The sequence below is a fragment of the Gorilla gorilla genome, chromosome 9 (assembly GCF_029281585.2).
Source record: "Gorilla gorilla gorilla isolate KB3781 chromosome 9, NHGRI_mGorGor1-v2.1_pri, whole genome shotgun sequence".
In the NCBI taxonomy this organism is placed as follows: domain Eukaryota; kingdom Metazoa; phylum Chordata; class Mammalia; order Primates; family Hominidae; genus Gorilla; species Gorilla gorilla.
The window spans coordinates 123,109,756-123,131,562 of NC_073233.2; the positions used below are offsets into that span (position 1 = coordinate 123,109,756).

General features: G+C 44.3%; 1 protein-coding gene across 6 annotated transcripts in view; it reads right to left on the bottom strand.

The window, feature by feature from the left end:
• Positions 1 to 12,216: 12,216 nt before the first annotated feature.
• Positions 12,217 to 21,807, bottom strand: part of CADM1 (cell adhesion molecule 1) — a 328,172-nt gene continuing 318,581 nt past the window's right edge. For all 6 annotated transcript variants that reach the window (XM_031015945.3, XM_031015947.3, XM_031015944.3 and 3 more), the window contains 2 exons: positions 14,624 to 14,755; positions 12,217 to 12,533 (listed from right to left, as the gene is read on the bottom strand). In XM_031015945.3, coding sequence (XP_030871805.1) covers positions 12,415 to 12,533; positions 14,624 to 14,755 — 251 coding nt within the window. In that variant the 3' untranslated portion in view covers positions 12,217 to 12,414. The remainder of the gene's footprint in view (positions 12,534 to 14,623; positions 14,756 to 21,807) is intronic.

A 21,807-nucleotide genomic window follows, 5' to 3' on the forward strand; every position in this document is an offset into this window, starting at 1 on the left:
AACATGGAATACAAAGCTCAAGTCTTTATTACCAGAAAAAAAAAAAATAACAGCAGGAGAAGAGTGGGAGCCAGTAAGAGGGGAGAGAAGAGAGAGCCACATGCTGAAATCAATACCGCCCAGGACAAGCATTATCCCATGTGGAACACCTCAAGCCTCTGCCTAGAAAATTTGATTGGATCTTCAGAAAAACCTATTAGTGTGTTGTCAGGACCTTCTGGTGATAACTGACCAGCTCTCGCCAATCGATGCTCTTCACTTGTGGAGCTCCTGATTTTTTAACAGCATAATTGTTTTTTTAATAACGGGCTGGCTCACCCACTCCAGCAAGCAGGGAGTCAAAGTCAGACTCCCAACTTAAAATATAGAGAAACCCGATGCTCCAGCCACTTCTTCCTAATTGCACAATTACTTTATGAAGCACCAGGGATGGAAGGCTACAGTGGGGAGGGGCGGGGGGGGGGGGGGGGGGAGGTGTGTGGCTTTTTTTCAGTGAAGCGAGGTTAAGAAAAGTCACAGAAGTAATTACACAAGTCAAAATTATTTACTAAATAAAAGCCATTCTTCACCAAGGAACCTTTATTTATTTTTTTATAAAGGAAAAAGGCAAAAATTGGATGATCCCAGGATGGTGAGGACATCATAAAGCAACAATGGAATTAGTCATCAATTATTACAGCTTTTTAATTTTCAACTCAAGAGAGGGCAACCCATATTTTCCTTAGGGTTTTAAAACAGCAGTATTTTTGCTCTTTACCGTACCTTGGATCTGAGATGTCAAAGTACTTTACAAACAAATACCTCCAAACACTTTGGGATTGAGGCTTTTTACAGATGGAGAGCAGGGCCCAGGGAAGAAGCGATTTGCCCAAGGTCATGGCTGAATCAGAGGCACAGCTGGAAACACTACTCATGAATACTGGCTCCTGGAGTCGGAGCTCATCAACACCAGCCTGCCACCTCCCACACACACCAAAACAAAACCCCAAAGCCAGAAAACAGCAGCAGGAAGATAAGTCACCTGCCCTCCACAGCCCAGGGTGTCCACACTGACAATTTGCTGTACACATTGGAAGCTGGGTGTGCAGGTCAGATATCTCTACAGATTGCCATTGCTGGACCCAGGAGAATCAGTCATTAATGAAAGCTGAAAGTGCACTCTGCATATATGGGCAGATCAGCTTTCCATCCTGAACCCCCAGGTGTATATGTCAGAATTCTGGCCTTCCAGGAGGCGTTGATCGTTCATGTGACAGTTTGCTCTGCCTATGTGGCAGGTCTGGTTCTTTTCTGTGGTGGCTCCCTCCAGAACTTGCTCTACGTGCTCAGAGTTGCAATGCAAGATTTAGAGAAGACAGAGTAAACAAGAGAGGGAGAGAAAGAGGAAAAGAAAAGGAAGACAGAGGAGAGACTGCTTTGAAACCTGTGCAGGCCCTAGAACCTCTTTTTGTGAAGCCTCCATTCCACACTATGTCACATACATTACAGCCCCACGTTGAATACAGTTTCTGATTATTTACCAGTTACGTTAGGTTGCAGTTTGCTGATGACAACGTTATGGTTTTGTAGATATTTAATTAAACATTTAATACATTTGATTTTACAGTTTTCTTGCCTTCCCTGGATTTTAGAGCTCATATATATATATATATATTTTTTCTTCCCAGGTCTCAGATATGTTCACAGGTTCTTGAAATGCTTCTATGGCACAGGCACTGTGCTTTCTGACCTTAATGGAGAAAACAGCTTAGAGAGATAGGAGAAGGGAGACGTGGGGAAAAAATGATGTTGACGATGACAGAGCAAGAAACAAAATTTTAAAAACCAAACCCAAACAAAAATTTAACGAAGCATACAGAGGGAGTTCTCAAAACTTTAAAATTGCTGGTTAGAAAGAAAAAGGAGACCCAGGGCTTACCAAGATATTTCTAGGAAAGAGACAGACACTTGAAAGACCCATCCAACCACGGATGAAAAAAAATCTCTCTCTTATTATTCAATAATTTATTGAGCACAGGGCCAGATACTGCACTTGGCTTCGGAGATACAGAGCTGGATCAGATACAGTCTCTACTCTCAAGGAATTTACTGTTTTTATTGAGGGAGACAGAAAGGTAAATAAACAGTTCAGATATGTGATAAGGACACAAATTGAGGTAAGCATGAGGAATTGAAAAAGCACAGAGAAGCAACCCGAAGGATGCAGAGACATTCTCAAAAGGAGGAGGACACCCCTGAATATTCAAAGGCACAGAGGTGGGATAGGGTAGGGGCCAGGGGCCAGGGGCCAGGGGCAGTGGAGGATCGCAGGGTGACACTGAAAGTCCAAACTGAATTGATGGCAGATTGTGAGGATTTGGATTTAGGCTGCAGTCAAAGGTTAACCAAGAGTGGTTCCCTGGCAAGGGAGGGACTGGTGATGGGGCTGGGGAAGGAGGAGGGGAAGCCAGTCCAGAGGCTGCCACATTCTTTTGTTTGAAGGTAAAGGGCCTGGACCAGGTGAGTGACATGGAAATGATGCATTCAGGTCAAGTTTGATAAGCATTAGGGGGGCAATGGGCAGGAATTGCTAACCACTGGAGGCAAATAACCCAGGTTTCCAGTTTGGGAGACTGATCATGCTATTAAATGAGATGGAATATAAAGGAAGAAGTAAGTTTGGAGGAAGCTTTTCATTTCCCCAAGCCTCAGGATCCTAAAGCGGGTGCCATGCGAGGGGGGATGATGTCCCAAAGATTCCCCCGAAAAGTTGCTGGGAAAACCCAGCAAACACTTATGGGGTGTAGGGACACAGAGTCCGGATAGGTTACGAGTTTCCTTTCGGGTCCCTCTAGCCAAGACAGAAATACAGCTCTAGAAGCCCAACACTAGAAATCTGTTCATTCTGCCTCAGAAGAAAGGGGCTTGAAGTGAATCGAGACAGGGAGGGGACGTGATAGATACTGCTAAGGCCACGTGGAGCGCAGGGCGGAGGCTCTGCTGTGATTCATGGTTGAAGGGAGTTTGTTGGAAGTTAGCTAATAAAAGCTCCCAGCTATACTCAAGCATCTGTGTTCTCCCTGGCTGGCAACACACCCTACAAAATAGTTGGTGTGATGGCAGAGTCGAATGGAGACACAAATATCTATCCATCACACCAAATTCATTGGGTTAAACTCCCATCACCCAGAGCTGACCCTTTCCTTCCGGAGGAAGTAATGAGCTAGAAATAAGTGCTATTGGAAGCTGAGTCTAAGTAAATCTGTAACCACAGACATTTCAAACGGTAGCTTCCTTCAGTTTGGGCTTTTCAAACAGATGGATACTCTACCATGAAATTGCCAAGATTAAAAAGAGAACACTAGTTTAACACACATGGCTGGGGAAATGGCCGGGGCCATCTACAGAGCAGGATTCCTACATCTTGGCCAGAGACTTGCTCGGCATTCATGGGAGGTAAACAGCCCCAAAGAAAAGCAACTGCATTTCTTTCTTGGTCTTCCATGTTGGCAGAGGGAAGACAAATGAGGACACTCTGGTTTGGGGATGGCATGAATGAACCACACATGTCCATAAATAAACCTGGAGCCCTCCAAACACGCTGCTTGTTTGTTCACACAAAAGCCAGCCTGGCAGCCCTCTTGCCCAGCCATGTTCACAGTTGGATCCTTAACGCACTGTGAGTGTTCAATCAAACTTTTAGTGGTGAAACTCTGGGAGCAGAAAGCCAGCTAAGCCCAAATGGTCCCTTTGCTTTTCCATCTTTTGTGGCTGCCTGGCTGTGCTCTTACGGGTTTTGTTGTCAACAAACTCCTGGCTTGCCTTTGAGCACTCCAAATTATTGAAAATGACTACAGCTTAAGACTGGCAGGATGATTGTTAAAAACAGCCCTGGCATTAATCATAGCTTAAGAGCTTTTGGAAAATGATTCTAATTCAGAAGGGGTGGCTTACAAAGAGGCTTGTCGAAAGTGAAGCAGACATCAAATTCTGAAAGGCAAAAAGCCTCCTTGGTACCCACACCTGGCTTCTTCTGCAATCCAGCTGGCAGAACTGCATGGGGGGCACGGCTTACCCCACCAGCTCACCCCATCTGAGACCACCTTGGGTTTTGCCCACGAGTCCTGTATCACCCCTACCTCTGATATGAGGACCTTGAGATGGGAGAGACTTCAGGGAGCACCAGCAGTTACAGTCTTCCTGGCAGTCCTGGGACTAAGGAAGAGGTGGCCTTGTTTTCTGTCAACAGTTGGCATGCCTTAGACCAGTGCTAAAATAAGCTGTGTGCATAGAGGCAGCTGCGTAGGCAAACACATGGTCAGCATTTGCAAGGAGCCAGGCAGGGCGACGAGCTAATACTTCTGCCTTTTGCCTGCCTGGCACAACAAAGGAGAATGATTTTTGCCATCAGCATTCTCCCTATCACGGAATCATTGCACAATTTAGTATGATTAATGGTTTCCATTTAGGAGAAGCTGAGAATGAAAACAGTGGGGGAGTGGTGGCACTCGCTGGGGGTGTCTGCGGCTGATACTAGAGTGAAAGGGAGAGAGAGCTGGCCGTTGCCTGCCAGCCCGTATCTTCCAACTTTTACTTCCAGGCACGACTGGGGAGACACGGTGGGGCAGAGACACATGGCTTTTGACATGCTTTTGCAGAAACAGTCTGAAAGCTGCAAACTTGTGAGGCACTGTTTGCTGTTTCATTCTTGCATCCTTCCCAATATTTGTGACTGTGAAGCCACTCCCTTTTACCTGCCAAAGGGAGTGCCAGTCCCAGAAGTTCCTAACTAAGGGCTGGGGCTGAGAGTGGTCAGGGCACAGTGATGAGGATAGTGGAACTAACTACACCACTTCTTGACATTCCTGATGGCCACGTGGGGATGCCACACACGGAGGGAAGGACCCCACCCATGTGCTGGGACTGTAGGGGTGGCCTCCAACATAGCCGTCTGTCTCTGGAGCACCCAGCTGGCGGTAGACCTAGTCTCAGCTCTCATCGGGTGGCTTTCCTGGGAGTTCTTCTTCTCCCCTCAGTAGCATCCTTTTATTTCCACTTCTGTAGGCTTCTTTTCGGGTCTTATGGCTGCTGCAGGTGAGTGGTGAGACAAAGGGTGCCATAGCCAGAGACTTGTGGGTGCTGATGGAAACCAACCAGGAAAACAGAGAATTCAAAAGGGCCTGCATTTTTTTGTTAAGGCATAGCCTTTGTAACTGAAGCCAGATAGAGAGAAAATTGGTGATCTTGGCTGGGGCTAACGTGACTCAAGGCCCTTCTCGATGCATTGGTGTCTCTGCAAGGAAATCTATTATTTTCCATAAACTGTCTTAAGCATCTCCCGGGCTACATTTCTGGCTGTGTTAAGAATCAAGCCATCAAGAACAGCTGTGAATGTTATACACTTTCAGCAGCAGCAATGGGCTTTGGCAGGGAAGTAGGAGCAAAAAACCCAAGTAGGACATTTCAGTTGACAGTAATGGCATTTTCCCTTCCTTGTCCAAACGATAAAAGATTCATGTTCCTAATTGCAACACTATAGCTGCCCTCATCACTTTATTCTGGGAGAGGAGGTTAGAGAAAACAGGCCTAGAGAGAGGGAGAGAAAGAGAAAGAGAGAGAGATGGATAGTAATTTCGTCACTAGCTAACAGAGACTGATTAGTGCAGAAGATTCCCTTCCATAGCAATACTTTTTAATCAGGTCTGCTGTGTCTGGGCAAACAGCTTTTGTGGATTAGCTAGACTTGAGCTTGCCAGCATCCATTGCAAGTTTAAACGATGAAATACACAACTACAGAGAAAACAAACCAAAAAGAGTAATAAAGTCACACATTTCAATATTCAGCAACCATTAAGGGATTTAAATATTTGCTTGCTATTAAAGGCCTGCATTAGGCTCTTCCAACACCAGCTCTGGAAGACTGAAATATCAATTACGGATCAATTTTCCCCCTAAGTAAACACTAATGCAGGATAAACAGTATTAGAAGATGCAATCGTAACATTGCTGACTTCAGGATGGACTTCCTGCTGGTAACAGCCAGTTTAAGCCTGGTGATTAATTAACCTGAGAAGATAGTACTTAAGGAAGATTTGAGGCGGTCACGTCTGAAATATGACTGTGAGCCTGTGCACGTCTGGAGGGCAGCTGAAGTCCCGGGCCCAGAGAACCGGTTGATTTGCCCCTCAGTAGTGGTTCTCACTTTCCCCAGATCAACACTTCGAAGGATTAGGAGGGAGTAAAATGTGAGGCGCAGGTAGGTGTGCGTGTGTGAGAGAAAAAGCAGTAGACAATGTCAGGTTCCTTGTTGGAATAAATTCTGCATTTCAATAGGCAAGGCTCGAGTTGTATTTCCCAGCACTGACCACCAGGGGCAGTAGACATTTTATGTTTTTGGGGAATGAAAAAAATAAATAAAAACATAAAAATGAAACAAAGTTTCCTGTGTACTGAAGAGCCTGGAAGCTGAGGTTTGGAAGACTTGAAAACAGAGAAGATTCTTGCTTTCAGGTCTCAGTTCAGGGATGCTCATGTGTAATGATGTGAGTGTTGGGCGGGGGGTTGGGGGGGGGACTGAATCCTGCAGTTCATATTAGAGGCACATTTCAACATCTTGAGATAAACACAAGATAAGGCAAGGACTATAGTTTACGTTTTTAAAATAGGCCATATTGCATTCTGAAGGCCCCTCACAATATATGATAGCAATACTAAGGCTTTGCTTGGCCATTACCCAAAATGATATTCCCTGGTACTATTCCAGTGGGTCCTTGAGAATGATAGGGCCAATCGCTCTAAACTCAGGACTGGCTGGCTTGTCCCTTCAAGGCCAACCTGAAAGCCACCTGTAGTAAGGATGGACATGCAAACATCAAGGTTTGAAATACAGCATCGGTGGCCCATTCAGATTAAGTGCAACATAAGGCTCAGTCAGCCAGGTGCTCGACTATTCTCCCTTTAATCAGCTGATACTTGCTGGGTGACTACTGCGTGCCTGACAGGAACTTTAATATGGTATTGACCTACAAGGTCATGGATGAGCCAAGAGTCCCTTCTTTCTTCTCCTGTACAGGGGGCCAGCGCTTCAAAAACTATACATGTATGGCTGTGAATACAAATTTCACCCTGAAGGAATTTGGCTGCCAGTTCTTCATGACAAAGGGCTGCGTATTTGGGATCCTGGCAAAAAGGTGTATTAATCTTGGGCATGATTTTATAATAAAACAAAAATACCTTCACTTAAGCAGGGTCTTTCTACCTGTAACACAGTGGCCGCATGGTTTCTTTGAGGTTCTGGATGACAGAATCAAAGGAGCATTTCTCCATGGAGCAAGTCCACAGCGGTACAAGAATTACATTTCAAGTAGACAGAGGACAGTGAAAGATTGCACCAATTAACACCCGCATATCACCTCAGGGCTCCAGTTGATGTATTTGGAGAATGCCAGGCCAAAACATTTGTGAAAACTCTCTGGAGGAAACGAGGGCCATTTTCACTCTCGTACACACTCTTCTCAAATGAAGGAGCGGGCAACTTATCAAGATCCTTTGAGCGGGGACTGCTTCTAGCACCTTCTCATTTGCATACCCTGTGGAGCTCAAAAGGCAAATGTACAGCAGTCACCACCTCCTGTCTGCCTCAGCTCAAGGAACTTCTGGGACCCTTTTCTGTAGGGTACAGCTAAAGCTGGAGCCTCATGCTGCAGACAAGAGGGAGAGGGGTGGGGAGACTAAACATACTGCATGCCACGTGGCTTGGAATAAGTCTGCTAATGAATGGTGAAGAGAAAAGGGTCATTAAACCTTCTAAGTCGTGGTTTGCAAGGGCATGATGTGTCTACATGCAGAGGAGCCCTCAGAGCTCCCTCTGAGTAGTGACCGCTTCTTCGTAGCCCTGGGTAACCTTCTATCGTTTTAGTCACCATTTGCCTCTATCCTGTGACTGACATGTAATGAACAAGTAGTGTGTGTCTGGCACCTTTTTGGCTGAGCGCTGACTGCATATCTCACTGATCTTTCCTAACAACCTTCGAGGCTAGGGTGATGTCCACCTTGCAGAGCAAGAGACCGAAGCCAGGTAAGCTGGGCTACTCACCAGAGGTTTCACTGCTACATGGTGGGACAGGGATCTGAATGCAGGCAGCCTCTCTCTAGTGTGTGCTTTTGATCCTTATTCTCTCTGGGTCTTTTTATAGAGATGCAATAAGTGAGTACTCCCTACTGCTCCTTGCCCTCTGGCAGAGGCTGGGAGAGGTCGCTGAAGTATCGACTCCTCTGCCCGGACTTCTTAGTACAGCCACAAGACCCATCCCACCCTGCACACGGAATTGCTTTCTTCTCCCCGTACAAATCAGCAGGCTGGCTGGGCTTATTGCCCTCTGTACTTTTGACTCACATTCCTTCTCCACGAAACCATCCTTTAAGATCCAGCTGGGGTCCCAGCTCTTTGTGAAGCTGTCTAGGGACTCACCGGCCTTCACAGATTTCCCTTCTCTAGAAAATTCTCAGAGCACTCTCTGGGCTTCTTTTGTGTTCGGTGGGGCACCCATGGCTCAGGGTCACTTCAAGTTTTCAGGTGATGTAACTGATGCTCTACTTGGCCTCCAGAGACCGCCTTATACTTCTCCGCATCCCTCACCATGCTGGACATACAGCAGGTGCTCAATAACTGCATATCTGATTAACTGATTTTTTTTTTTTTTTTTTTTTTTTTTTACAGAGACAGGTAAGAGACCAGGCCAGGATGGAAGTGGCTCAAGGGGAGATGCACAGCCTTCAGCCTTTCTGGAGCTTACCTTCACTTTTCCTATGGAACTTTCCCCATGACGTGGCCAAGGGAGAAAAGGGGAACTCATCAACCACAGCTGAGGGGATGGTGGGAAAAGGGCACTTTGGGCCTGGCCGGACGTTATCTGCACATTTATAAGATCGGCCACCATGAAGTGTAGTCATTGCTCACTTCAGGCTGCAAGGCAAGGACGATGACAACAGAGCAAATCCTGCTGTCTACCCAGGCCTGGAAGTCTCAGCAACCTAAACAGCAAGTGAGAACAATCTTCTGCAGGCAGCCGAGCCAGTCCTCCACAGCTCACGTCTTCTTTTTATGAAAGGAGAGAGAACTTTAAAGGAAGAAGGCAGAATGAATTGTTAAGACACAAATTCCCAAAGTAAGAGACAGGTGGAGCAGCCAACACAGGGAAGTTGGTGAGGGTGGGGGGGCGGTGAGAGAGGGGATGAGTGCGGAAGACACATCCACGGGAGCGGCCTGTTCCGGCGGGCCCGCCACGACAGCTCGCACACCTGCACAAATCGCTGAGTCCACGTGGGAGCCCAGACTCAGCCACGGCACAGCACCTGGCTCACCTGTCCACTGAGAGTGGGGAAGAGAACAAGGACAGGAAGGATGAGCGGAGAAGGAGAGAGAGTGCGGCCCCCAGCAACCCAGCCGGCAGCATGTCCTAGCATCTACTGCCAGCGTTCCTGGCCCCGTACATGGTCCTAAGGAGGAAGCTGGGACCAGAGGCCCATCTCTTTTCTCACTCGGAGGCGTCCATAAGAAGTCCATAAAGAGATTAAAGGATCACTTTGTAACATTAATTTTTTTTATTAAGAAGACAGATATTTTATAGTACTTCTTTTTTTTCTTTTTTTTTTTGTAAAAATGGTATACATGAACCAATACAAAATGCGAATGGGAACATATGGATATGGAGTTTCTTACACTGTAACATTGTCCATGTACACCTTAAAAACAGAACTGGCCTAAAGGGAAAAATAAGACGTCGGTGTGACTAAAGAACAAGCTTATTTGGCATCAATTATACATCCTTCATTATTTTATATTCCTTTAAAAAACACAAAAAAACAAGTTTGTTCTTTCTTCACTCTAAAAAAAGTGATCAACCTGTACAAAGTAATACTCAACAATACATTTCAAACAGTGCACTGTATACTTAAGAAAAAATACATAAACCAATATACAACTAAAATCCATAATTTCCTGTTTTTGCTTTGTTTTATTATTATTTTTTTCCAATGTGTGGGGCCTACATTTTGCAATCTACCTGAGACGGAAAACACCAATCGAAACACATGAACCTGAGACATGTCAACATTGTAAGCCATAAAGTTACATCAGGAACACTGCACTACTGTACACTTTTCAAAACAGAAAGATGGGAGGTCCCAAAAATGAGATGCCAATTCCATGAGCAATGGTGTGATTTTTTTTTGTTTTTTTTTTTTGTTTTTGTTTTTGTTTTCTAAAAAGAACAACAGAAAAAACCTTTCAACAACATGCTAAATGATTCTCACCCTTTGATATGATTATACTATGGTCGGAATGGGTGCTAAGGGCTCGGAATAGAGCTGCAGATTATAAAATTCATTGAAAAAGGGATGTTCATTGTGGCTTTTTGTCTTGGTTAAGTGCCTAGGGATAGGGGAGGGGTAAATAAAATGCTGCTCGATAATGGATTTTCTTTTACATACCAGTCCGTTCCCAAAAGGCCCCCATATTTCAATGGTTCTATCAAAGGTTAAAATAAAGACAAGAAAAATAAACATGTTTTCAAATAACAAAGAGTTGACACTTTTTCCCCCTTAAATAAATCAGCATAAGTTTTCCACATAATGTAACAATAGTAAAAATGCACCTTGCAAAATCCAAAATTACTCACTGAAAATGTAATAGAATATATATTTATATATATATATAGATCTATCTTTTTTGATGCCATCTTTCCATAGGGACTGTTAGCTGGAGTCTGGAGCCTTACCAAACATATGGTAAGAGTTTAGTTTCTGTCCTTCAGGACTACTTCTAGATTTCCTAGACGTTTCAGTGAAAATCCCCACACTTCTTTCTTTAAAGCATGTAAATGGTAACGTGACTCCTCTACCTTTTCCCGAGGCTCCCCATCTAAGATATGTTCAAGGTCACTGATTTTAGTAGCTATGCACTATGGCTGCCATCATGCGAGGATCAGTAATTTTTGGCAGATGGTTCTTAAGGCTGAGGAAAGAGGCCAAGGCTAGTGTATGAAAGGTAAAAAGATAAAAACACTCACATTTGAGTTTTGATTAAGTAACTGAAAATCCGTACATGCTGTTTTTCCACCTCTGCTCTGACCTATCGAGAACTGAGAGCGACAGCAGACCAGTGTGAGAACAATACCGGCCCTTCTTTTGTACCTCCTGCCTTTGTCAAGCCAAATCTGAAGGAATGAAAGTTTCACACAGATTCGAGTTGGAAATCCCAGCATGACAAATATCTGTAATATACAGTACATGCAGGCCACATCCTACTGCCTTCCTAACTAAGCACAAAGGAAAAAAAAAAAATCAACTCTGTCCCATTCAGTCATTCGCACAACACACGAACTTGCTTTTTCCTACAAATTAGTGAGAAGTAAGGCCGATTGGGAAAGGTGGATGGAATCATTTGGAACAGAAACAACCAGAGCAGAACTGTATTTCCCCCCTCCCTACTTCCCCTCCTGTGGCAACTCAAAATTTGTCCACTTATATAAAAGGAACAGACCTCACCTGTCAGGTCTGTTTAGGGCATGGAAAAAGGAGGAGTCCTTTCCGCCCCAAACCTTTCTGGACAGCGTGGGGTATCTATACTGAGCCGTCTACAGATACAGAATTAAAGACAGTGAAATTCAATCTCATTGTGACACACCTCACTTGCAGATAACCCTGTACAGTAATGTAGTTCCACAGCAAACAGAACATTTTCTGAATCACAGTCTAATTTTCTAGTCTTCACTGCTCTAAGTATTTGAAACATGGGCAGCAGCAAAGAGTTTTCATTGTTTGTTCACCCAAATCTTTACGACAACAGAGAAGAATGCATTATGGATACACTAAATTCTGAACTATGAAATCTAAGCTGTGCTGGTTCTCCTTTTATGAAACTGAATTTGGAACAGAAAGCAGTTACCATAAAAATAAACAAAAGAAAGTAAAAAACTAGAACAGAAAAGGGAAGGAAAAGAGTCTAAGGAATCCCAGCAGGCAAATTCCAAAATGGGAGATTTTGGAAAAAATCCAAAATTGGGGGGGAGAGGGAGGAAATAAATGTGCACAAAGGGGGAAAAAAAGGAACGCAACAAACAAACAAAAAACAAGGCACAGAATTTTCTGCAATCTACTGAAACTAAATCCAAGTATCCAAGTTTGACTTGGTAGGAAGAAATAAAAATTAAACAAACAAACAAACAAACAAAAAAAGAGGTGTCAAACAGCAGAGTGTACTTTCCAAAGAACATTTTTTTTTTTTTTACACAGCAAATCTCAAGCCTTCCCAGTCTCACACCTTTCCACCCATTCATAAAAAAACACACGAATTTCTCGCAAGTTCCAATATCACTGTCTCTTTATCATCTAAATAGGGCCAGTTGGACACCTCATTGAAACAAAAAGGCTGATCTAGATGAAGTACTCTTTCTTTTCTTCGGAGTTGTTCTGTCCTCCTTCTGCATTGATTATAGCTGTGTCTGCGTCTGCTGCGTCATCGGCTCCTTTGGCTTCATGAGTGAAGTATGTACCTGAAAGATGAAGGGGTAAAGCACCGTGACTGTCTGATGGCCTCTGTGTAAAGTGGTACAGAGATGGCAACTTGCTTTATGGCCATCATCAGCCGAAGTGGTGTGCAGGCAGCAGAGGGGAAAAAACAATTGGAAGAAGAGAGCAGGGTGGGTGAGACAAATGGGGATCCAGGGGTTCCAAAGGCACCACTCCAACTGAACCGCTGCGATATAATTCAGCAAATGAGACATTAGAGCAGTGATTATGACCAGAGGATGTCAGCAGAAGAAGACGTGAGTGGGAGCTAAAAATGCAGAAAGCTGGAGAGGGGCTGACTAACGTATAAACAGTAAACACCAATGACCAATGACCAGATATGTGCACGTACATTGTTAAAGACCAAAGCAAGGAAGAGCAATTAGCCAATAAATGAATTAGGGCCCTGATGATGCTTCTGTTGTCATCTCAGCTCATTTATTTGAACCACTGTCCCGTGTCTATATGAATCATTGTTGCCTACCCATAGGTGAGAATGTGCTTGAACTTGCACAAGTATGTTTGATTCTCCTGTCTTCCATTTCAGAGTGAGGTTCCAGATTGAGAAAGAATTTGACATTATAATAGCAGGGATCAAGGTTTGGGATCTGTCTTAATGAGCAAGTAGGTCTCTCTCATCATATAACTCTAGCCTGGACCCGGATTCATGGATTTGCTAATTGGCACAGCCACTTTATAATGACAATAGACAGACATTACACAGTTGGGGACACTCTTATCACCAAATCCCAACAGTTTACATGGAGAACAACAAAGACTGCACCTCAGTATGCTATATAGGTAGAAGTTAAACTGCCTACCATAATCAAATAATCTTCCTCCCATTACATACTGTATTCCTGAAGAGTCTTCTATTTAAAAAGGTTGAGACATTTGCTATATTTTCAGGTTTTCAAAGTAACAAATCTGAGAAAGCAAGAGGTCAAACGCTTCTCAGTATCCTTTTTTCTTGCTGCAGAGTGACACACATGTTCCCCTCCCCTGGTCCTTCACAGCTGCTGCTCGGACGCTGCCCTGCTCTCTGGCCTTACCTCCTGTCTCTATCAAGCTTACCACTGAGAGGCTGGGAGTTCTTGGTCAAACAGACTGCCTCCTGAGTGTGGGCAGAGGGCGAAGTATGGACAGCTCTGATCGTCCTAAACTGTTTTATGCTTGAGACAGGCACTCTGTATCCTAAAGGTGCCTAAGTACCTTAGACCTCCACTGCTGTGCTCAAGGGACCTTCCCCCAAACCCAAGTTCAACAGTCAAGCAGTATGCAAGCACCTAGAAAACCCTGCAAGCCCAAGTTCAACAGTCAAGCAGTATGCAAGCACCTAGAAAACCCCGCAAGCTCATTGCACAGTGCTTGAGAAAAATAACTGAGAGAGACAGGGGCGGACAAAGAAAAGGAAGAATAAATTACCAAGAGGGGAGAAGAGGATCAGAGCAGCATGGGGCAGAGAGGAGGGGCATTGGAAAAGATGATTGCCCATCCAGACTGCACAGTTGATAAGTGTGATGATTAATGGCAATTTAAATCAATTGCACTGATAATTTTAAAAATACATATTTATGCGGCTTTTAAGGCAAAAAATTTTCTTTAACCTGGGCACATCAAACCAAGGCAGTCTTCTCGCCATTGTGACCAGCTTACACAGAGTCTGGGGACAGGGGATAGGGGGAAATCCTCTGCCTCCCAGAAAACAGTAGGTTGTGGATGTGCTTTTTCCATGTTTATCCTTTGGGGCTTCATGCCACACCTTGCACACCAGCCTCTACTTTATCATTTTTCCTCTATCCCCAATTATGGATGGCAGAATAACAACTCAACAAAGCTTTATATTTAGAGAAAATTCAAATCAAGGAGTGCTACTCATCAACTCCCAGAGTCCTCATCAGCGGCTGCTAAGATTTCTGGGTTTTTTTTTTCTCTTCTCTCTCTTCCAGTTTCAGGAATCAGATAGGCCGTGTGGCCACATACATCAAATTGCCTATCAAGGACAACCTTGTAAAGTCTCCAAAGGCAGAAGCTGTGGGGACACGCTGCTTCTGTCTGCTGAAGCTTTGCTTACCTTTATGTCTGGCAAAATAGCGCCCCAGAATGATGAGCAAGCACAGCATGGCGAACACCACCACCGCCACGACGCCACCGATCACGGCATGATCCACTGCCCTGATCGAGCCTTCTTCACCTGCTCGGGAATCTGTTAAAATCAGAAGAGGAATAGGGATGTAGAGCTTATTACAAGGCACCAGAAGCCCCGGCAACACTGTCTCCAGGGTCAGAGGGTCACCTTCTTTTTTAATGGAGGAGTCAGAGAGAACAATCGAGATGGATCAAGTTACACTGAGGTAACAGGCTGACCTGTCCAGTGCTGAATCGATCCGTTCTCCCCACAAGGCAATTTCATGATAAGCAGCATAGGAGGGTTAATGCATGTGGAACAAGCTTAGGGAGGCAGGGAAGGAAGAAATAGTCTATCCGGCCCTGACCCAGTCTTAGCGTTCACTCTATCTGTATCCAGTTGCAGAGCCTAATTAAGGGGGCTGACCTGACTATTTGAGGGTGCTCTGAATGACACCTTTAGGCAACAGAAGGGTACAGCATCTTTCTATAGACGCCCAATGACTTTTATTATCTGGTAGATTAGGGATATGCATAGGAGAAGTAAGGTGCTCAAAAGCCACAGCTGCCTAGAGATAAAACAAGGATTACAAGACTAAAGACAAATGACAGGCTTGCTACATTTAGGATGTATGAAGGAGTAAGCCTCAATTTAAAACCTAAAAACCTATTTCAAAAGAGACAGCAAGGAATAATTGTCCATTGCCACCGACGGTTTTTATTTTATTTATTTAACACCTTGCAATGCAATTAATTTTCCTTTATAAGCATCACCCCCTCAGGATGTCTTCTTCCGACTGAGGAACGACATGTTTGGCTGGGGAACAACTCCAAAATGAACCCAGAATGAGCTATGGCGATGCAGAATGGATGTATGGCAGTGTAAACAATTTTAATTTAGGAATGTGGCTACATCACCCCTTGCTGAAATCCTAATGGCATCTGAGATTTATAATGTAGTAAAAAACAATTATTCTCCCGTTGATTAATACATTAACATTTTGGAGTGGAAGCTAAACCATTGTCTTTTTTTTTTATTGAGTCAAGTACAACACCTCCATTAAAATGATTTACTAGCTGTACCTTACAATTTAAGCACAGCAGCAACAGAAACGGTAAAAATCTTTTAACTTTACATGATTTGTGAAGTCATATGTGAAGGATTTACCATTTGAATCTTTCAGTACAAGAAGCACATGGCCTATAAATCTGTCCCCCTTGCAGTTGCTGGATGCCTAAGAGAAATGCATTTCACCAGGAAGACTGAGAGTGCAAATTCAAGTCAATTTTTAAGAAAGATTTATCTCTGTCTCTCTCCAAAGAACAGAGCAAATCTCTGAAGCCTCTACCTCTAATAATATTTGAAGTTTATCGATCAAGTGTACAGATCCGTGACAGCTAAAGGTAATGGTGCTCTTTTGAGCCGAAACCTGATACAACGCTTTCAGCAGGAGGGCATGATTTATACTTTCTATCGATATTTCCAATTCTGCTCCGAGATTAAGTACTGAAGGATGTGGGGAAATAACTCGTGACTGAGGGTTCCATGAAAAGTGCTTTAATTAAAAGAGTTTAAATTTTAAAACGGAGTATTTAAAGTGTTTCATTAAGTTATCTTTGAAAGGACTACAGAAAAACCAAAACCAAAACCCAAACAGAAATGCCAAATCAGAGGCAGCAGCAGGTCGCCCAGGACAACAGGATGATGGGAGTTTAATTGGAGAAGGGAGCTGGGTTGGAGGCAGAGTGCACTGCAGCCAATTAGCCCGCTCCGAGCTGAGCGAGCCCCTCCAGCAACGTGTCTAATAAGCTCAACTCGAAAAGTGGTGGAGAGGAATCTCCCTCCTCAGCCAAAAGTGTTGCCAACTGCAGATGCTACAACCCCCATTGTCTTGAAAGTTATTTCAACAAGGCAGAACTCGGTCAAGGGATTTTTTTTTTTTTCCTTTTTAGAGACGACAAAGCTCGTTGAAGGGGAGCATTCCCCATGGGGTGCTGCTGGACACGGGGTGTCTGCTGGAGGAGAGCGCTTGACACACTGGAGATGTTCAGTCCAACTGCACAGATGCAAAATTGCTCATGGGGGACAAAAGTAACAGAAAAGCCAGCAAGTTGTGTTTTCCTTAGGGAGCTGTCAAAATAGGGAATCTTGAGGGAATGAGAATTAACTCATCTCCAATGGCCATGAGCTTCAGACCTATTAAAATTTATGTGTCTTTCAATGAACTCCATATGTTTTAAAATTGGGGGAGGCAAACAAGTGAGACTAGGCATTGAGGACAGGGGAAAGTTAGGCACAAGAGGCAAGAGGTGAAGAGAGGTTCCAGGAAGACTGAGAACAGAGAGAAGCTTCGAGAAGCTGTCCAGGACAGTTCTAACCCATTTAGGGGAAGACACTATCTTGTCCACTCTTAATAAAAGACCGCCTCCTCTCCATGCCTAGACACAGGAATATTCTGGAAGCCTGAGGGGGGAGGGGGGAGGGGAGAGACAGAGAGAGGCTCTGTGACAAAGAAGAACAAACAAAAACCTCCCTCAAACAAAAAGATCTCACGAGGTATACGTATCTGTGAGATTAATTTCTTGAGCCGAAACTCCTTACTTGACCTTTGCCCTCCATGAACTTTGAGCTAAATATGCTCAGTGTTGCTATTTTTTCCTGCACTTTGCCCAAATTAAACTAGAACCTTAGATGTTCTAGTTATCTTCCCCACCCTCAAGGACATACATATTTTACAGATACTTATTTAGAAGGGTAATCTCTCCAGCTATCTTCTGATACCCACTTTGATCAGAAAGTTTACTACCACCAGTTAATCACCAAGACATTTCTCCTGCCTTCAATTACTGCAGATGGACACAGAAGGTAACTGATGTTTAATTTACAGGGAACACTGCCGGTTACGAGCGCCTCACCGCCTCTTCCCACCCCCACTCCCACCTCCTGGGTTTACGTGGGAGGTGTTAATAGAGTTGTGCCTGTTCACTGGGTGCCTCTGTCTTGGCCTTCCCTATGAAAAGCAGAGCTGTTTCTGGAGTCATCTCAGTCCGTTCTTTTATTTCCACGTGTGGGGAGGGTGGGGGAGTGTTCATAATGCCATGGATTGACTCAAGGCAGCAGGGCCGGGGTGAGCTGCCTGCACCTGCGGGCTGTGCCTCACTCATGACATGAAGCAGCCGTGCATGATGCTGCCCAGGGGGGCACTGGGCTACTGGAGTCGCACGAAAACCAGAAGCGGAAGGAAATACTGAGCAGAGAAGCATGGCTGCGACAAAGTCTGTCAGCTGCTTGACCTTTCCTTCCATTCCCAAGGCAAGGACTCTGACCAATTCCATGAGAAATGACTTCTAAGTGGGAAAGCTATGGGTTTCCCCATGAGCCACAGATCCTGGTCCTGCAAGGTGCAGACCCCTTCTTCAGGTCCCATGAAGTGCTGGCTTTCCTGGGGACATTCTCTTCAGATTCCTGGCTCATTTTCTGAATCGGGCAGGCAACGAAACCAGAGGCAGATTCTACAGCTGCCCCTAGCTTGTCAATTGAAAAATAAATGTGGGAGTGAAAAGCACTTTTAAACATGCCTGATGCTCAGGCATATGGACATCACTTCGGTTTAGAAAGTCATGTTTTCTTGTTCCCTAAGAGGCTACAAGTGTTCCTCTTACTAGTAACAAGTGTAAGAGTGTTTCTTTTCTGGGACTAAGCCCTGCCCCATCATCCTGAAAAGTAAAGCCACGTTTTTGCTTGGTGAATGGTTCCAGCATAAAGATTATTCCAGCCTCAATGAACCAAGCATGATTGCGTAACACAATTCAACTGGAGTTAAGAATCTCATCCAAATTATTTCACATGTGACCTCAGGTGAATTAGGCCTAGTCCTTGAATGATTCTGACTTGCAGAGGAACCCGGTAAAGGTTATTGTGTATCGCTGTGTCACCCTTCACTCCTCCTCAGAGGTAGAAAGCTTGGTGTCCTTTTGGCAAAAAGACTGACCTTGGACTCTGTGTAGTCGAGGGCTTCAGGGCGGGCAGGCAGCAGTTGCAGGGAGGTGTTCCTGACAGCTCACAGTTGTGGTACAACCCTCCCTGCCTGTCGTGTCCCATCCCGCAGCCACTTCCATGGCTCTAAGTGTGACAGATAAATCATGAGCTGTTTAGTATTCGTGAGTTAGCTTTTCTTTTGGCAAAAAGCTGAAACAACTTGGCTCCAGGTGAGAGTTTACCAGCTGCTTGCAGAATGTTAAGTTGGCCACTACTGCTTGGGTCACAGCTTCAACAACCCTGGGCTTGCTTTAGCATCTTAGAAATTGCAGGACAGAGAAATCTCAAAGAAACTCCCAAGAGTGATGCCCCAAACTGCTCAGATTTCTTTACCTTGGGCCAGTTGACCTGGCCCAATCCATTCCTCATGGGCAATAAGAAGGGGGAAGTTCTAAAGGCAGTAGTTCCCTAGGGCCTGACAAGAAAGGTGACTGCTAGTGGAACTTCAGTCTCCTTTCCCCCTCCTTCTAGGAGACTTTTCTTTCTCTACTTGTTTTCACTCCTCAAACTCCTTGCCAGAGTCGTCTTAAACGCAGCACTCTGGCAGCCATGCTGCCTGTATTAAACAGGGCTCTGCAAGAGATCCTGGTTTCTATGGCTACTTTACCACCTGGCATGAGATGTGTAGCATAAACCGCCATGCAAATGCCATAATCATGGATCTGTGATAAGCCTAGAAGGCTCTGCTGCCAAAGCGGGGATCCGTGGATAACTGGAGAGTGGCTAGTACATCCTAGACAAGCTCCTGGCAAATAGGGACTTTGGCAGAAGGACTCACTGAGCAGCACCTTCACTGCAACTGCTGCCTGCCCACCCTGAAGCCCTCGGCTACACAGAGTCCAAGGTCAGTCTTTTTGCCAAAAGGACACCAAGCTTTCTACCTCTGAGAAGGAGTGAAGGGTGACACGATGATACACGATAAAGTATGCAGCATGAGGCATGACAGCCACATTGCAATGGGTCACCCTCACATCTCAAACATCCCTGGCTCAGGCTGTAAGGCACATTTAGCAACATGGTGCTTAAACGCACACTTTAAGTCTTTTCATAGGTCATAAACTACCTCAGCTCTCATTTTTACGTTTAAGCCATGGGGAGGTTCTAACGGTATTAGTCTTCCTACTTCTCTTTAGGGACAGTTCAGATGCTCAGCGTTCTGTGCTTCCCCCATCCGTGGATGACTGGAGGAAAAGAATTGTTGCTGACTTTTTTGCAACAGTTCTGTCACGTGGCTCAGTTTTACTTCCTTTCCTGGGTGGACATCTTGCTGGACAAGTCAGTTTAATTACAAACTCTCAGAATTGGTGTTTGTAATGGAAATGCTGCCTCCAGCTTCCTAGGGTTGTAGGGATTAGTCTATTTCAGAGAAAGCTTAGTGACTATGATGCCATTTGTTACTTCTTGCTAGGATGAAAGAAAAAGCCTGGTAGTGGATTTCCCAAATCTGAAGCAAAACCATAATCTGACCTAAAAAAAAAAAATGACACTTAAGAAAACCTGGCACCATCTGAAAAATGTAGCTACCCATTCTCATCATCTATTGTGGCTCCCGTCCATGGCAACAAAAATAAGTGTGCATTTTAAAAAGCACAACTTTATTACTGAAGGGGAACAAACTGAATGGCATGCGCTGACAAAATGCCACATTATTTGCTAATCCTAATATGTTATTCTTCTTTAAGATTTGCTTTTCTCAGCACCAATTCAATTATAGATGCTACAAATCCTTCTGACATTTAATTCCCTCTTGTCAGAGAGTAGTAAATGTATACAGTACATGCACAGCTTTCCCATTAAGATGTTAATATATATTGGAGCACACTAGCCTTTATGCAGCATAACCTTTCTTTTCTGTCTTCTTAGAAAGTGGACGAGAAGGAATAAACGTAAAGCAAGAAAATCATGAAGACTCCCATATAGCATCCCAGGCATCTAATACTACACGTCAGCTGCATTCAATTCTAGCAATGTAACTGCATCTATACTAACGTTTCAAAGGAGCTATGTTAAGCTACTTAAAGGAAAACTGCAGTGATCATCCTCATTGTGCCACCCGGAGCTCAGTATGTGTTCATTTAAATTAGAAGTACTGCACACAGATTTTGGCTGTACCTTGTCACTACTCAATGATCAGGACTCAGGGCTCTCTTAGACTATCACTGGCTACATTGCTTTCCAGAAACAGGCCTGAACAGGGGACGAGCTAGGAGCTCATCTCCTGCATGGTCCATTGGAAAGAGCACTGGACTTGCTGTCATTTCTGGGACAGAACTTGAGCTTCGTTACTTTTCTCTGTGACTTCAGGCAGGTCAGTGAGGCACTCTGAGCCACTGAGTACAATTACGTACTTCACAGGGTCACTTTGAGAGGCCACTGTTTTCCTGAAAATGAAAGTGCCTATTTGGCTCAGGGCTTGGCGTATCATAGGGACTTGGTGTTTGCCAAATTCAAATCTCCTGTATTAGAGCCTAAGGAGGGCTTTTCCAGTTCTTATCACCGACCCAAGGCAAATAATTACCAGTTCATTAGGGGTAAGCATGGTACTGCATACTCAGCATTGCCCACACATGGTAAGATGCCCAATAAACACTTACTGAGTTGAAGTCACCAAGTTCTTTTCATTTATACAGAATTGACAAACTGTGTAACTAATGGCTTAGCTGTCCTTTATGAAAGTCAAGGCTGTGGGCCTGGCAGGTGAAGGCCGTCTGATTCAAGTTTCGATTCAGGTGTACCATTTGAGTATCAGGATATTAAATACTATTGTAGCTAAATATGAAAACAAGTGTTTTGGGTTTTTTCTTGTTGATTTTTTCCCCTCTCAAATTCCTTGATTTAGTTAATTTAACCATGAGTGGAAATGACTTGATCCAACAGGATGCAAGATTTCTCCCAAGGCATTTAACACCGCCAGAGACACCAAAAGTCGTGCTTGAGTCCACTCTGTTCATCTCATGATAGCACAGATTTAGAAATGTGATCGTCTTTTCCATTTTAAGCAATAGGAAGGCACTGAGGATGACACCAGAGTTTCCCTTAAAGGAATATACGCCTGATAAACAGGACAGTTGTCGAGTATTTCCAAACATACA